This window comes from Dasypus novemcinctus, chromosome 29 (genome assembly GCF_030445035.2).
Source record: "Dasypus novemcinctus isolate mDasNov1 chromosome 29, mDasNov1.1.hap2, whole genome shotgun sequence".
NCBI lineage: Eukaryota > Metazoa > Chordata > Mammalia > Cingulata > Dasypodidae > Dasypus > Dasypus novemcinctus.
In genome coordinates, this window is record NC_080701.1 from 7,414,170 (window position 1) to 7,433,053 (window position 18,884).

The following is an 18,884-nucleotide window of genomic DNA, read 5'->3' on the forward strand; positions in this document are numbered from 1 at the left end:
GTTCTAGTCAGAGAAATTAGACAATAAAACAAAATAAAAAGCATCCAAACTGGAAAGGAAGACGTAAATCTATCCTTACTTCCAGATGATCTGAAATATAAAAACACTTAACTAATACACAACAAAGCTACTAGAGTTAATAAATCCATTCAGCAAAGTCTTAGGGTACATGATCAACATGCAAAAATTAGTTCTGATTCTACACAATCTAAAGAGGACAGAAAAATTCCATTTACAACCGCAACAGAAAGAAGCAAAAGCTAAGAATAAATTGAACTAGGATTAAGGGACTTGTATATGAAAAACTACAAAACATTTCTGAAAGAAAACAAGACAAATAAATTGAAGGACATTCCATGTTCATGGATTGGAAGACTAAATATTGTTAAGATGTCAATTCTACACAAAGCAATTTAAAGATTCAATGTAATTCCAATCAAAATTCCAATGGCCTTCTTTGCAGAAGTTGAAAAGCCAATCATCAAATTTCTATGGACGCATAAGGGTCCCCAAATAGCCAAATTTTCACCTTTAAAAAGAAGAATGAAGTTGGAGATCTCACACTTCCCAAATTTATAAAGCTACAGTAATCAAAACAGTGTGGTATTGGCACAAGGGCAGATATATAGACCAATGAAATCAAATTGAGAGATCACAAATATATCTTCACATATATGGTCAATTGGATTTTGACTAATGTGCCAAGGCCTCTCAATGGAAAATGAATACTTGATACATAATGGTGCTGGGAAAACTGGATATCCATATGCAAAACAACAAAAGTGGAACCCTACACCTCACATTATACATAAAAATTAACTCAAAATTGATCAAAGGCCTAAAAAGGAGAATCAAAACTATAAAGCTCGTGGATGAAAACAAGGAAGCATTGTATTAGGCAATGGTTTCTTAGAATTTACTCCAAAATCACAAGCAACAAAAGAAAAAATAAATCAATGGGACTTCATCTAAATTAAAATCAGAGCACTTCATCATGAATGTAAAAAAGACAGGCTGTAGAATGGGAGAAAAACATTTGGAAACCATATATTCAATAACAATACAAAAATATTTAATGAACTGCTGCAATTTAACAACAGAAAGACAAACAACCCAATTTTAAAAAATGGGCAAGGAGGAGGGCCAAGATGGTGGCTGAGTAAGGAGATGGAAGAGTCAGCTCGTCCTACAGAGCAGTTAGGAATCACCCAAAACTATCTAAAGGACGTGTTTGACAGTCCCCAGGAGACATCTAATAAGCAAGATGCCAAGACACCAACAAAAAACTGCAATACATACCAAAAAACAGGAACATATGGCCAGTCAAAGGAACAAAGTAAGCCTCAAAATGACAAAAAGAAGGAGAGACAACTAATCATAGATGTTCAAAAAATCTTCTTAATAAATTCTGTAAGATGGCTAAAGAGAATAAGGTTATTAAGTAGACACTGTGTGAACACAGAGAAGAACTGGAAAGCATACAAAGAAAACTAGCTACTCTAATGGGAATGAAAGGCACAATATGAAATAAAAAATATACTGAAGGCAGGTAACAGGAAATTTGAGGAGGCAGAAGAAAGGATCGGTGAGCTTGAAGACATGGCCTCTGAAAGCAAACATACAAAAGAAGAGAATGGAAAAAACTGAGCAGGGTCCCAGGGAACTAAATGATGGCAAGAGACATGCAAGCTTGTCATGGGTGTCCCAGAAGGAGAAGAGAATGGAAAAGGGGCAGAAAGAATATTTTAACAAATAATGGTAGAAAATTTCCCAACCCTACTGAAGGACATAGATATCTGTGTCCAAGAAGTTCAACATACACACATCTGAATAAATATGAAAAGACCAAGTGTGAGACACATACTAATTAGAATGTCAAATGTCAAAGACAAAGAATTCTGAGAGCTGCAGGAGAAAAGCAATTCCTAGCATGCTAGGGATTCCCTATAAGATCAAATGCTGATTTCTCATCAGAAACCATGGAGGCAAGAAGGCAGTGATATATCTTTAAGATACTGCAAGAGAAAAAATGCCAGCCAAGAGTCTCATATCCAACAAGATTATCTTTCAAAAATGAGGGTGAGTTTAGAATATTCACAGATAAACAGAAACTGTGCTACATCCTGAAAATAAAGACAGGACAGAGAGGCTTGGAAGAGAGTCTAGAAATGAATAGTATATCAGTGAAAGTAACTAAAAGTGTAAAAAGAGTGGTGAAAATAAAATAAGATAAAACCCAAAGGTCAAAATGGGTGAAATAAGAACTACATTTACAGTAAAAACAATGCATGTTAATGGATTAAACTACCAAATAAAAGACACAGATCAGAAGAATGGTAAAGAAAATATCAGCTATCTATATGCTGTCTATAAGAAACTCACCTTAGACCCAAGGATACTAACAGATTGGAAGTGAAAGGTTAGAAAAAAGATTTTCCACACCTGCTGTAACCAAAAACGGGTGGAGCAGCTAAACTTGTATCAGATCAAAAAGACTTTAAAAGCAAAACTTTTTATTAGAAATGAGGAAGGACACTATATATTAATAAAAGGGGTGATTCACCAGGAAGAAATATCATAAAAGTACATGCACCTAACCAGGATGTTCCGAATTACGTCCACAGCAAGGAGTTGGTCACCGCCTGGTACATCGGCTTCCACTGCCTCATCCTCGCCTCGTTCCTGGTGTACTTGGCCGAGAAAGGCGAGAACGACCACTTCCACACCTTTGCGGATGCCCTCTGGTGGGGCCTGATCACCCTGACGACCATCAGTTACGGGGACAAGTAACGGGAGGCTCCTGGCGGCCACCTTCACGCTCATCGGCATCTCGTTCTTCGCTCTTCCCACAGGCATCCTGGGGTCCGGCTTTGCCCTCAAAGTCCAGGAGCAGCACCGGCAGAAGCACTTTGAGAAGCAGCGGAACCCCGCGGCTGGCCTCATTCAGTCTGCCTGGAGGTTCTACGCCACCAACCTGTCGTGCACAGACCTTGGCTCCACGTGGCAGTACTACCAGTGGATGGTCACCGTGCCTATGTACAGAAGGGAGAAAAAGATGTCTCTACAATAACAGTTGGAAACTTCAACTGCTCTAGCATTGTATAGAACACCACTCTAGCACTGTATAGAACACCTGGGCAGAGAATCAATAAAGAAACAGAGGGTCTATTTCTGAGTCCTCAATTCAGTTCCATAGGTCAATATGTCTGTCTTTATGCCAGTACCATGCTGCTTTTACTACTGTAGCTAAGTAATATGTTTTAAAGTCTGGTATCAAGAGGCCTCCAAATTTGTTGTTCTTTTTCAAGATATTTTTGGCTATTAGGGGTCCTTCACCTTCCCAATAAATTTGATAACTGGCTTTCCCATTTCTGAAAGTAAGGCTGTTGGGATTTTTTTCCTAAGATTTTATTTATTTAGCCCACCCCCCCCCACCCCCAACCCCCGATGTCTGTGGTCACTGTCTGCTTTCTGTGTTCATTTGCTGTGTGCTTGTCTTCTCTTTAGGAGGCACTGAGAACCAAACCTGGGACCACCATATGGAAAAGAGGCACTCAGTCACCTAAGTCACCTCAGCTCCCTGGTTTGTTGTGTTTCTCACTGTCTTTTCTCTTTATGTCTCTTTTGTTGCATCATCTTGTTGCGTGAGCTTGCTGCGCCTGCCTACCACACCAGCTCACCTTCTCTAGGAGGCACGGGGAATTGAATCCAGAACATCCCATGTGGTAGGTGGAAGCCCAATCGCTTGAGCTATATCCACTTCCCCTGTCTGAATTTTTATTGGGATTGTGTTGAATCTGTAAATCAGTTTGGGGAAAACAGACATCTTAACAATACTTAGTCTTCCAATGTATGAATGGAATATCCTTCCATTTATTTAAGTCTTCTTGTTTTCTTTTAAGCAATGTATTCTTGCTTTCTGATTCAGGTCCTTTATGTCCTTGATAAAATTTATTCCTAAATATTTGAATCTTTTAGTTGCTATTGTAAATGGAATTTTTTACTGACTCCTCCCCAGGCTGCACATTAGTTGTGTAGAAACGCCATTGATTTTACACAGTAATCTTGTATCTTGCCACTTTACTGAACTTGTCTATTAGTTCTAGTAGCTTGATTGTACATTTTTCAGGACTTTCTAGATATAGGAACGTAAGAGCAAAGAGCAGAAATTTTACTTCTTCCTTTCCAACAAAGATGAAGGACTCTCACTTCCTGACTTTAAAGCATAATTACTTAGATACAGTGGTTTAAAAAAAAAAAAAAGCATGGTACAGGCATGAAATAGACTGACCACAATTAAGATGTCATTTTTACCCAAATTGATAAACAGATTCAATGGAATTTCTACAGAAATGCCACATCATTTTTTCTACAAATGGAAAAAACAATTATCAAATTTATTTATTTGGAAGAGTAAGGGACCCCAAATAGTCAGAAACATTTTAAAAGGGAAAAGCAAAGTTGGAAGACTCTCACTTCTGGACTTTCAATCATATTACCTAGCTACAGTGGTATACAGTGGCATAAAAACAGACACACAGACAAATAGAACTGAATTGGTGGTTCAGAAATAGACCTTCTTATCTGTGGTCAAGTGATTTTTGACAAGCCTGTCACACCCACCCAGCTCGGGCAGAACAGTCTATGCAACAAATGGTCCTAGAAGAACTGGATATCCATAGCCAAAAGAAAGAAAGAGGACCCCTATCTCAAGCCATATACAAAAATTAAGTCAAAATGGATCAAAAACCTAAATATAAAAGCTAGAACAATAAAGGTCCTAGAAGAAAATGTAGGTAAACATCCTTCAAGACCTGATGGTAGGTAGTGCATTCTTAAACATTATACTGAAATCACAAGCAAAAAAAGAAAACATGGATAAATGGGACCTCCTCAAACTTAAACACTTTTGTGATTCAAAGGACTTTGTGAAGAAGGTGAAATGGCAGCCCATTCAATGGGAAAAAAATATTTGGAAACAACATACCCAATAAGGGTTGGATTTCCATGCTATGTAAAGAGAGCATACAACACAACAATAAAAAAGCAAGCATTCCAATTTTAAAATGGGTCAAAGACTTAAAGACACATTCCTCCAAAGAGGAAATCCAAATGGACAAAAAGCACATGAAAAAATGTTCAATATCAGTAGCTATTAAGGAAAGGCAAAGCAAAACTACAATGAGATATCATCTTACACCACACAGAATGGCCAATATTCTATAAAGAGAAAACAGTAAGTACTAGAGAGAATGTGGAGAAATGGTGGGATTGTAAAATGGTGCAGCCTCTGTGGAAGGTAGTTTGGCCGTTCCTCAAAAAGCTTAATATAAAAATGCCATAAAATCCAGCAATTCCTCTACTAGGAATATATCCAGAAGAAATGAAAACTGTGATGTAAACAGATATTTGCATACCAATGTTCATAGCAGCACTATTCGCAATTGCCAGAAGATGAAAACAACCCAAGAGCCCATCAACCAATGAATGGATAAACAAAGTGTGACATATACATATGATGGAATACTATGCTGCAGTAAGAAGAAATGAAATTGGGGCACACGTGATAACACAGATGAACTTTGAAACAAAAGGACAAATATTGCATGGTCTCATTAATAAGAACTAAATAAAGAATAAATACATAGGGTTAAAACCTAGAGTACAGGTTATCAGGAAAAAAGAAGAGGGCTGCAAAGGAGTTGATGCTTAATATATGTAGAAGTTTTAATTAACTTGACTATAAAAGGTAGAAATGGGCAGAGTTGATGGTAACACATTATAGTGAGTAGCAGCTTGTTTATAATTTGGATTGCGGCTGGAAAGAGTAGTTTAGGGATGTAAATATCAATTGAAAGAGCTAGAAAATAACCTAGGGACTGAATAGTACAGGGAACTCAGAAGTGGATGATAGCTGCAGATAGTATAAATGAAAGAATGTCATTCTGAGAACTGAAACAGATGTATGTCACTAATATAGGGTGGTGGGAACGTGGAGAAGCATGGGAAAAACATAACTAATGTAAGCTATGGAATATAGTTAACAGTAATACTGTAATATTCTTGCATCAATGCCAAAGATGTAGTTAATAATAGTGGGTATGGAAAAGATACATCAAATGTATGCTATGGACCAGAGTCAGTGGCAATAGTCTGATGATATTATTTCATAATCTGTAACAAGTGTTCCACAATGGTGTGGTGTGTTGGTGAAGGGTTGTTGTATGGGAATTCTACACGTGCATGGCTGTTTCGTAAGTTCACAACTTCTATAATAAAAGTATATTTTCTTTAAAATTGGTGAAAGACTTGAATAGACATTACTCCAATGGAGATATACAAATGGCCAAATGCACAAGATGCTCAACATTAACCATTAGGAAAATGCTAATTAAAACCACAATGAGATACCACGTCAAAACCACTAGAATGGCTACTATTAAAAAAAAGAAAAAGAAATAGTGTTGGAAAGGATATGGAGAAATAGGAGCATTCATTCATTGTTGATGAGAACGTAAAATGTGCAGTCATTGTGGAAAGCAGTTCAGAGGTTCCTCAGAAATTTTAAGTATAGAATCATGATTTGACCTAGCAATCCCATATCTAGGTATATACTTAAAGGAACTGAAAGCAGGAACTAAAACATATTTGCACACCAACGTTCATAGCAGCATTACTCATAATTGCCAAAAGATGGTTCCAACTCAAGTATCTGTCAATAGTTGAATGGATAAATAAAATGCAGTATATGCATAGAATAAAAAATTATTCAGCCATAAAAATGAATAAAATTCCAACGTGCAGCAATGTGAATGAACTCTGATGACATCACGTTGTGTAAAATAAGTCAGACATCAAAGGGCAAATATGTATGAGCTCAGTGATATGAAATAATTAGAATTATCAAATTAATGGAGTCTGAAACTGGAATACAGGTTTACTAGTAGCGGAGATGTAAGGAATGAGTTTTAATGCTTTATTTGTATAAAGTTTTCCTTTGGGCTGATGAAAATTTTTTGGCAAGGAATGGTGGATGATGGTAGTACAATATTGTGAATGTAATTAATACCACTGATTATAAATTTGAATGTGGGACAAACTGAATGGGGAAAATTTTAGGTTGTTTATATGTTATAATAAAATTTTTAAAAAGAAACCATAGGGCTGTACAACACAGTGAACCCTAATATAAATTATGGACTATAGGTAGTAGTAAATTAAAATAATATTCTTTCATCAATATAACAAAGGTATCACACTAATGCAAAGTAATTAATAATAGGGAAAACTGCACACCTGCATGTGTATGGGGTGTATACAGGAATTTTGAATTTTCTGCATTTTTGTAAATCTGTAACTTCTCTAATTAAAATATATATTTTAAGATAAGATTTACTTTAGTCTCAATCACCAAAAAACTATTTACTGATGATTTTATTGTACTGCATGAATTGAACTAGTCTCAATGGTCTCTACACTCAGGGAGGTGATGTTTCAGTGGGAAATCAGATAACAGACAACTAAAGAAAGAAATGAAAGGGAAGAGGATTTGGCCCAAAAGATAGGGCATTCGCCTACCACATGGGAGGTCCAAGGTTCAAACCCAGGGCCTCCTGACCCCTGTAATGAGCTGGCCCATGTGCAGTGCTGATGCGCACAAGGAGTGCCCTGCCACGCAGGGATGTCCCCCACGTAGGGGAGGCCCATGCACAAGGAGTGCGCCCCGTAAAGAGAGCCGCCCAGCAGGAAAAAAGTGTAGCCTGCCCAGGAATGGCGCCGCACACACAGAGAGCTGACTCAGCAAGATGATGCAACAAAAAGAGACAGATTCCAGGAGCCGCTGACAAGAATACAGGGGGACACAGAAGAACACACAGTGAATGGACACAGAGAGCAGACAACTGGAGGGGGTAGGCGGGGGGTAAGGGGAGAGAAATAAAAAATAAATAAATCTTTAAAAAAACAAACTAAGGGCTAAAATATGTGCCAAGGGAAAAAATACACAGGACAATATTACAGAAAATAACTGGTGGGCCTTCTTAAATTGTACAGTTATAACTGGCTTCTCAGATGAAGTGTCACTAAGGCTCAAATCCCAAAGATTAGAAAGGGTCACCTCTGAGGTAGAGAATGAATATTTCAAGCAGCAGGTACAGCAATCACACCAGCCTAAAGAGAGGAAGAACAAGATGCTGGGAAACGAAGGTTTGTTATGGGTGAGAACATGTGCTTTGTTTACTAAGAATACACAACTTGGGCTCTCCCTTATCCAAAGCAATGCCTCACTGATCCTCTCCCAATTCTACAATAAAAACAGTTAAAATCAATATGAGCCCCATATACCCAATGCCCACCCCCTCTTCCACTCTCCTCTGTTAATAACATTTTACACTGGCTGGTTCATTTATTACAACTGATGTACAAATATTGAAGTATTGCTACTAACCATGGCCAAGGGTTTACATTATGGCTTACCTTTATGCACCTTACACTTTTACGGGTTTTGAATTTAAAATGGCCTGTATCTGTTATTGCAAGATCATGCAGAGCAATTCCACCTATTATTTTCTTCCCTCCCTTAAGAACCTATGGCAACCACTATGTTTCAATTTTTGAAGAATAAGATTCATAGCTACTTGACGGCCTGACATATTGGTCTGTTCCTAAAACCTGATTTGAGTTTTGTCATATGCAATGAAAATAAGTGAAGAAAATAAGAAATGTGATAAAGAATGATGAGAAATCAAAGACCAGGAATTTTGACTTCAAATGTTGTACTCCTTTCCATTTTTTCAGATTTAATTTCCCAATAATTATTTGTAGATTCTATTCCCTCTTCCAAAATTCTAAAAAGTTTCCCACTGTCCACATAAGGAAAACAATGGGCAAAACGGAAGTCCATATCCTCTAGAGAAGATCTAAACATCAGACACCTGATATTTAGAATCTATGTCTCTGTGAACATACCTCACTTGAAAGGGTCACTGTTTCATGAACATACCACGAGCATTCTTACCTCATGCATTAAATTCTTGGTTTAGAATGCCCTCCCTTCTTTCAAAGTCTAGCTGAAATCTATTAGAATCAGTTTAAACATCTATACCTATAGAACTTGTTGATTTGTTGACGCAACCATGCAAAACTGAAATTTTCTGTTACTTTGTAGCACTATTTGTTTTTATGCACATATCTTTTCTGTTTTCATTGACTAGGACCTAGTACAAAATAGGTACTTAATAAAGGTCTGCAAATGAAAATGAGTAATAAACATTCCTAACCAGTCAATATACTCTAAAACTAATTTATTACTACATTAGGGATTCTGAATTTTTGAACGTTTGACTAAAAGCCCACTTGGTCAGACTCATAATGCAGGTTAATTAATGTCTCTTTTAAAGCCACTTAGCTTTACTCTATTTATGCTCTTTGGGAAGGAAAAGAAAAAAGAAAAAGAAAATTTAAATCTGTGGACTATTGCAAGCACATGCTGTCTGTCAAAGGAATACTGTTCATGATTCTAAAGGTTATAATGACTAAAGCATCATCTGGCATCATGTAATGTCAATTTCATATGCAAATGTAGAATCCACATCTGAATCATCAACAAAATTTACCCAGCATTTTAATGTGTTCTCCAATAAAGAAGTAGATCTTATAGGTACCACCTTTATGAGGCTTGTTAAAAGTAAGGCATAAATGCCTTTTCTAATACATAAATAAGACGCATATTTTTAAAAAGAACATGCATTACAGGTCCTATACAGCAGTTTGGAAGAGGGTGAGATCACAGAGGGCTGGAACAATTGGACAAAATGTAAACATGAAACATTCTGGGAAGGACTGGAGATATGTCTGGAAGGACTGAAAGTATAAAAAAGCAAGAAAGGATGAAGGGAGAATGTTAAGATAGCAGGAACAGTATAAACAAAGACAATCCAATTTGAAATAAATATTACCTGTGCAAGGAATGCAATGCAAGCTTATTTGGAAAATAAGGAATGAAAAGAATGGAAGAGGTAGAAAGATAAATAGAATCTTGACTTTATTCTGTAAGCAGTGGACAATTTGGGGTACTTTTTAAAGAGGTAGATTATGCAGAATATTAATTAAGAAAGCTATACCTGAAACAGTGTACTTAATATATTAAGGAGGAGAAAATGGGTGTGTGGAATCCACTGGGAATGTTACTATAGTGGTCTAGTTGAGAAAACATATAAGACTACTAAAATATAACATACAGGGAAGCGGCTGTGGATCAATCAATTGGGCTCCCATCTACCACATGGGACACCCTGGATTCACGTCCCGGGGCCATGCTACGGAGAGTCGCCAACCCGCAAGCACCGTGGAGAGCCAACTCAGCAAGGTGACGCAACAACAAAAAAAAAAAGGGAGAAAAGCAAAAACACAGAAGAATGCACAGCAAATGGACACAGAGAGCAGACAGCAAACAAGCCACGGAGGGGGGATAAATAAAAATAAATATGAAAATATATATATAATATATAAATGAAAATATGGCCTATTTCATAAAGATTGTCCTTAGGCATCTAGATGGCCAAACCAACCAGCAGAACTTCCTACATGAGCTGTTTCTTAGAAATATATCTAACTCGAACAGAAAATTCCAAAGAAGCCAAAGCAAATGACCTTTTTTTAAGCACAACTGCAATACTTAGAAAATTCAACACTGGCAAGGTAAATGGGGGCTTTCTTCTGTTTGGTATAACTCAATAGCAAGAGGATCAGTGAACAGATCTGCAAGTCATTAAACATATTTCAATGAAACTGAAAATAAATATTTTAATATTAATGAAGTCCACTTGGAGTACAAAAGCCTCAGTAAAAGGAATATACCCCAATAACACAGACTCTATTGTCAATTCTTACCCCCCGCCCCATCACCATTATCCATCCTTTCTCTCCCAAGAGTCTAACTTCTTAATGCTAAAAGACAGAGCTGGGAATCCCAACAAACGACAAGTAAAGAAAAGAAGTAGACTGCTGCATATGCTTATGTCAGCCTGGACTAAAGAACAAAGTAATACATCACTACTGCTTCCAAAAGTCAGTTAACTAACATTTGAAACTGACAGTTCAAAATAGCAAATGCTCAAAGAACTAAATTTAAATCACTGTTAATTTAAAAAGCTTTCTCTTTTTAGTAATTCATAGGAACATTAGAGGCCTAAATTTATGAATTAGGGAATACTGTAAATTGTTCTAATGTATCAAACGCATCCTGCAGAGGGCAGTAAAGTTGCATCAAAAGCATTCAAGAAGGCTTAGCATAACTGCAGAGCACTGTTCTGTTAAATCTGCTACATTAAATCTCCATATTTTATCAAGGGGAAAAAAAACACTTCATCCAATACTATAATTTTTTATATTCCCCTAGAAAAGGTTATGCAAAACTAAAAAGGATTATGAACTCATCTTTAGTTTTATATATATAATATTTTCCAAGATCAATATAATTTTTATCTTAATGTCCTATAAAGGATTATTTTTAATAATATGGTTTCTTTCTTTAATGTTAATCAAAATTTCTATAAGGCAAAATTCCAGGTCAAAATCCCAATGCATGTCTTTTATAGTCAGAATTTGTGATTAATTATATAAATATATCTTACCTATTTATTCCAACAGAAAGCATTATATATGGACATCTGGAATGAGGAGACCCCTGTATTACTTAAGATTCTGGTGCCCTGAATAGAAAACAACTGGTTAACCAAAGCCAGCTCAAAGACAGAGTGATTCTCTTTGGTTGTGCTAAACATCCCTAGTACCTTACAATAGAATAGGACTCAAGAAAAACAAAAAAGCCGAATAAGAGTAACACATGAATTATCAAATATATGTCCAGGAAGAGTGATATACTAGGTAGTAAAGAAACAAACTGATTCATCCATTATTCATTTAATAATTTTTCTTGCCTACTATATAAAAATATTAAACATATGAGGATTATAGTTTTGTTTAATAAATATTTGTGGAACCAATGATAAAGAATAGATGAATTAAAAAATGATAAATGGTCAATTCAACAAGAAGACATAACTATTACCAATTTATATGCATATAAGAGCAGAGCACAAAATATATGAAGCAAATACTGACAAATACAAAGGGAGAAACAGACAGTTCTATACTAATAATAGGAGATTTTAATACACCATTTTCAATAATGAATAGAACATCTAGACAGAATGTCAATAGGGAAAAACAAGAATTGAATGATACTCTAAACCAATTAGACCTAACAGACGTATAGAGAATACTACACCAAACAGCAGCAGATTACACATGCTTCTCTAGTGCATGGGAATCAGTCTCCAGGATAGGCCATATGTTTGGTCACAAAACAAGTCTCAATAAATTCAAAAATACTGCATTCATACAATGTATCTTGTCTAACCACTATGGAGTGAAGATAGAAATCAATAACAAAAGGAAAAATGGGAAATTCCAAATATGCAGAAGCTAAACAACAAACTCTTAATTAACAGGTCAAAGAAGAAATCATAAGGGAAACTAGGAATTATCTTGAGGCCAATGAAAATGAAAACACAGCATACTAAAATGTATGGGATGTAGCAGAGGCATTGTGGAAAGGAGATATATAGCCTAAATGTTTACATCAAAAAAGAAGATATCAAATCATTGACCTAACCTCAAAGCTAAGACCTAGAATAAGATAACTAAACCCAAAGTGCGCAGAAAGAAGGAAATGACAAAGATTAAAGCAGAGACAAATGAAATAGAGAATAAAAAGAGAATCAAAATTCCAAAAGTTGATTCTCTGAGGACATCAATAAAATCAACAAACCTTTAGCTAGTTACTGAATAAAAATGAGAACACGAACAACTAAAATCAGAAATAAAAAGGACATTAATATCAAACACAGGGTAATAAAAAGGATTGTAGGAGGACAGTATGAAAACTGTATGCCACAGATAACCTAGATGAAAGAAACAAATTCCTACAAACACACAAAGTACCTATACTCATTCAAGAAAAACAAGATCACAAAGAACCTATAACTAATAAAGAGATTGACACAGAAATCATAAAACCTCCCAACAAAGAAAAGCCCAGGACCAGATAACTTCACAAGCAATTATGCTAAACATTACAAGAATGAACACAAATCCTGCTCAAAGTTTTGCCAAAAAAACTAAAGAGGAGGGAGCACTCCCTAATTCATTTTATAAGGCCAACATAATCATCATACCAAAGACACATAAAGTACAAGAAAAGAAAATAATAAACCACTATCTCATGAATACAGATGGAAAAGTTCCAACACGACACTAGGAAACCAAATCCCAAAGCATATTAAAAATAATTATACACCATGATCAAGTAAGATTTACCCCAGGTATACAAGAGTGGGTCCAAGACAAGAAAATCAACTAATACTGTTCGTCAAATTAACAGAAAGAGAAAAAAAAAACCACGATGGTCTCAACTGATGCAGAAAAAACATCTGATAAAATCCAGCACTACATCTTGATAAAAACAATGAGAAAACCAGGGCTAGAAAAAGATTTCCTCAGTAGGATAGAGGGTATATATGAAAAGTTTACAGCTAACATCATACGCTCCATGGTGAAAGACTGAAGGCTTTCTTTCTAAGATCAGGAACAAGACACGGATTCCTGCTGTCACCATTATTATTCAACATTGTACTGGAAGTTCTAATCAGAGCAATAAGGTAAGAAACAGAAATAAAAGGCATCCAAGTCAGAAAGTGAGAAGTAAAACTTTCCTCATTTGCAGATAACATGATCCTATATGAAAGAAAATCCTAAAAAGTCAAGAACAAGCTACTACAACTAATGAATAAATTCAGCAAAGTAGCAAGGTACAAGATCAACCTGAAAAACAAAACAAACAAAAAAAAAGTAGTGTTTCTACACAGTAGTAATGAATAATCTGAAAAAGAAATTTTAAAAATCCACTTACAATTTAGTAAATTCTTCTATTAAAAGAATCAAATATCTAGAAATAAATCTAACCAAGAATGAAGCAAACATATACACAGGAAACCACAACACATTGCAAAAAGAAATCAGAGAAGACCTAAATAAATGAAAGGACATTCCATGTTCATGGATTGGAAGAATAAATATTAAGGGGTCAATTCAGCCCTAGATTTCCTCCTTCTAGATCAAGGCAGAGGCTGGAAGTAATAATAATGAGGAAAACACTATATATCAGAATCTACAGGATTCAATTAAGCAGTGACATGAGGATACAGAGCCTTAAATACTTAATTTCAATAAACTGAAAAAAATGAAAACAAATTAAACTCACAATTTTGAAAGCTAGAAGAACAAAGTAAACCAGATAAAACAGAAGAAAATTAAAGAAACAGAAATAAATGGAGTAATTAGAAAAACAGTTAAACTAATAAGCAAAAGGCTGATTCTTTGTAAAAAACATCCACAAAACAAGAGAAAGTTAAAAAAAAGGTAGAAGTCCAAATAAAATTAAAATACTAAAAAAGGGGAAATAATCACTGAAAGAGAGAAAAAAAAATTAAACCCTGAGGCTATTTTCATAACTTCATACTCATCAAACATATTTGGAAACTTCAATAAAATGGATAATTTCCTAAGAAAATAAAATCTATCAAAATTACACAGAAAAAATAACCAAAACAGTCTAATTTCCAAAGAGAATAGAGAACATGCCAAAGACGTTCCCTACCAAAATGGACCAGGGCCAGATGGTAGTGAAATCTATCAACCTTCAAAGACAATATAAACTCAATACTGCTTAAATAATTTCAAACCATAAAAAGAAAAAGTCACCTTATTTTTAAGTAGCAGGTATAATATCTATACTTAAATATAGTAACCATTATACCAAAAAAACACTACAAAACAATCTCATAAATCGAGATGTAAAACAGTACATTATGACCAAGTGGGATTTAATTTGGGAATTTAAGAAAGGATCTATATAAGAAAACCCATTAATAACACTTGTATTAATAGAGTTAATGCAAGGGGAATTGTGATTATATCCAAAGGTGCTGAAAAACCCTTCAATAAAATTCAATATTCATTTCTAATTAAAATGCTAAGGGGAAAAAATATGTAATTTCCAAAGATATTTTTTTAAAATCTTTGACAAATTAATTAATCATTTCCAATTAAAAATTTTAAAAATCAACTCAAAAGAACAGATACTTTCAAAGATATTTGAATATATGATGCAAGTATATATAAAATATTTAAATAATAAAACAAACTATAAAGCCTCAGTATATATAAAATATTTAAATAATAAAACAAACTATAAAGCCTCTATAATTAAAACAATGTAGTACTGGTGAATGAACAGAAAGACAAAACCATTAAAATAAAAAAGATAAATCCAAGCACATAAATAGAAATTTAGTACATGAAAAAGGTGGTATTACAGAACACTGGAGAAAGTATGTTCTTTCAATAAACAGTATTAGAAGAATTGCATAGCCAGGGAGGAAAAAAATATATGATCCTTTCTTTACATCATGAACAAGAATAATTTCCAAATGAAATAAAGAATATAAATGTAAAAATATATAAAATTTAACCTTAAAAACTATGGTAGGCTAAATAATGGACATTCAAAGATGGCTATGTCCTAATTCCTGGACCTATGAATGAGATACCTTATATGGCAAGAGATGCAGGTGTGATGAAGCTAGGATGCTGAGATGAAAAGATGATCCTAGATTATCTGGATAGGCCCAAAGTAATCATGAAGGCCCTTAGAAAAGGGAGGCAGGAGGATGAGAGTCAAAGAGAAGGCATGACAACAAATGCAATTGCTGGAGAGACAGGGAGAGACAGGGAGAGACAGGGAGAGACAAAGACGTGAAGATGCTCACTGCTGGCTCTAAAGACGGCGATGGTCAAAGTCAAGGAACGCAGGCAGCTAGGAAAGGAAAGGAACACAGTTCTGCCTACAGCGTCATGTTAGCACATTTAGACAGATCTTGTACTTCTTCCAGAACTGTATGATAATGAATTTGTATTGTTTTAAGCCACTAAGATTGAGGTCATTTGTTCAAGCAGCCATAAAGAACTAATAAACACTGTAAGAAAATTGGATATATCCTTGTAGCAGTTTGATATAGTTATGAATTCCAAAAACAGATTTTGGATGTTTGTAATCAGGACTATTATTAGGCATGATTGAATTATGATTAGGACTTTGGCCACATCATTAGGGCTTTAAGTCCCTACCCCTTGGTGGGTGGGGATTTGCAGATGAAAGGCATGGCAAAGAACAGAGTTGGAGCTTTTGATGTGAGGGTTTTGATATTAGAGTTTTGATGTTGAAGCCTTAAGCTGGAGCCCTGGGAAGTAAACTGAGCCCAGGAAGAAGTAAGCCCTGGGAAGAAAGGAACCTTGAACCCAAAGAGAAGCAAGACCCTGGAAGGGAGAAACCCAGGAAGCCTGAACCCTCGCAGATGTTGGCAGCCATCTTGCTCCAATATATGAAAACAGACAGGTAAGGGAAGTAACTTATGCTTTATGGCCTAGTATCTGTAAGTTCCTACCCCACATAAATAACCTTTATAAAAACCAACCAATTTCTGGTATTTTGCATCAGCACCCCTTTGGCTGACTAATACAATCTTCTACAAAAGTACAGATGTATCTTGTACCAATCGCCACATATGTAATTTTTAATTTTCTCATAGACACATGAGAAAAAAAAAAAGTGAAATTAATTTTAACAATATATTTAACCCAATATATCCAAAATATTTTTCAATATGTGTTAACATAAAATTATTAACGTGACATTTTGTGGTGATTTTTATATTAACTATTTAAAATCCTCTATAATTGTAGGAACTATCTGCCAACTACAATTCAATATACAGACACAACAAAATAAAAATTGACTCAAACTCACTTTTAAAAAAACTACTGATTAACAAAACAAAACAAAAACACAAAACAAAAAGCATCATAAGCAAATTCAAAAGGAAAATAATACACTGGGAAAAAACATTTGCAACGTACACTACAGGCAACAGACAGGTATATTTAATATATAAAAAAGATCTTGACAGCTAAGGGGAAAAACAATTCTAAAATGATGAAAAGATTTTAACAGTTAACCAGAGAACTACATACGCATGGTCCATAAACATAGAAAAGATGCTCAGTTTCCTAGGAAATGCAAAATGGAACTACACTGAGTAATATTTCTCACCTGTCACATTAGCAAAAAATTCAATACCTTCACCACACCTCTGCTGACAAAGCTGTGGAAAATAAACAATTTCATACATTGCTAGTGGGGTGTAAAATGGTACAACCCTTCTCACAGGGAAACTGACAATATCTAATAAAACTATACATGTATTCACCCTATGACCCAACTAACACATTCTAGGAATCTAAATCCCAATAAATATAAAAATACATAATGCATACGGTTATTTGCTGTCATATTTTTATAAAGGCAAACTATTTTAAAAAGTCTAACTGTCCACCCATTGGAAAGTGATAAACTACAATATATCCAGAATGCGTAAAACAGATGTTAATTAAATGATTAACAATAGGGGGTGAGTGGAAACGGGGTGGAAGATATAGGGATGAGAGTGACTTTTCTTTAAGTATTCAGTGACATTTCCCTAAGTATTTATTTTTATATTTCTGATTCACATATGCCTACACATTTGTGTGTGTAGACACACACACACACACACACACACATTCTGCATGTTCAATAGGTAAAACTAAATCAAGTATAAATACAGTCCCTAAAAAGAATATGGACAGAAACAAATAAACTATACATCAAAATGAAAACAACCAACAGAGAAAAGGATTGATTCCATTTAAGTTTTAAATGTAATACTCTAGTATACATTCTTCTTTTCTAGGGTAAAAATAAAAAGTGTACAGAAATCTGGAATTTTAGATAATAGATTTGGGGTCAACTAAAGCTATAATCTGACACTATTTTAGAGGCATGAAATGAGCAAATGTACCAATGATGCTTGCTTGCTTTTAGAGCTTTCATTCTGGGAGAAAAGAGATAAACTGAAGAGAGAGTAGAAGAACCTTGTAGTTCGAGGTTGGAATTAGAGATACCACATTGAACGCATAATTAAATACAAACATATACGTATATACGTATAAATACACACACATATGGACTGTGTAAGAGGGTATCATTCAACTAATGTTAATTCACTTAAGAGTGATAATGGTTCTGTTTACTAAAAATGCCTGAAAGCAATGATACTACTGAGCAGTAAAGAACAAATTCTAGGGAAGCGGATATGACTCAAGTGATAAAGCCTCCCCCTACCATATGGGAGGACACAGGTTGGATCCCTGGGGCCTCCTGGTGAAAAAGAAGAGAAAACATGCCTCCATGGTGTGCCAGAGTCTGCGTGGCAAGCTGAGTGCCCACGTGGTCAGCCAAATGCCCATGTGGGTGCCCAGGTGGTGAGCTGAGCACCCATGTGGTGAGCCAGATGCCTGCGCAGTGAGCCCGTGCAAGTGAGTCATGCAGCAAGATGATGACACAACAAAAGAGAGACAATGGGGAGAGTCAAGGTGAAGTGCAGCAGAGACCAGAAAATGAGGTAGTGCAAGTGACAGGGAACCTCTCTTGACTTCCGAGGTCCCCAGGATCAAATCCCAGTGAATCCTAGGGAAGATGAGAAGAGAAGACAAAAAGAGAAATAGATACAGAAGATCACATCATAAATGGACACAGACAGCAAAAACAGCAGGGCAGGGGAGGGAGAGGGAAAGGAAAAAAAATCCTTAAAAAAAAAAAAAAAAGGAACAAATTCTAAAGGACTTCTGGGAAAATGGTATCAAAATACATAGGCAGAACCCAACTG

At 35.4% G+C, this 18,884-nt stretch overlaps 2 protein-coding genes across 6 annotated transcripts in view; one reads left to right on the forward strand and one right to left on the reverse strand.

The window, feature by feature from the left end:
* TUSC3 (tumor suppressor candidate 3) overlaps positions 1-18,884 on the reverse strand; it is a 245,212-nt gene that overhangs the window by 143,610 nt on the left and 82,718 nt on the right. The window lies entirely within an intron of this gene.
* Positions 1,168-3,070, forward strand: LOC139437817 (potassium voltage-gated channel subfamily KQT member 2-like). Its single transcript, XM_071212555.1, is given in 3 exon segments — positions 1,168-1,336; positions 2,567-2,786; positions 2,788-3,070. Coding segments are annotated over 3 exon segments (672 nt in total).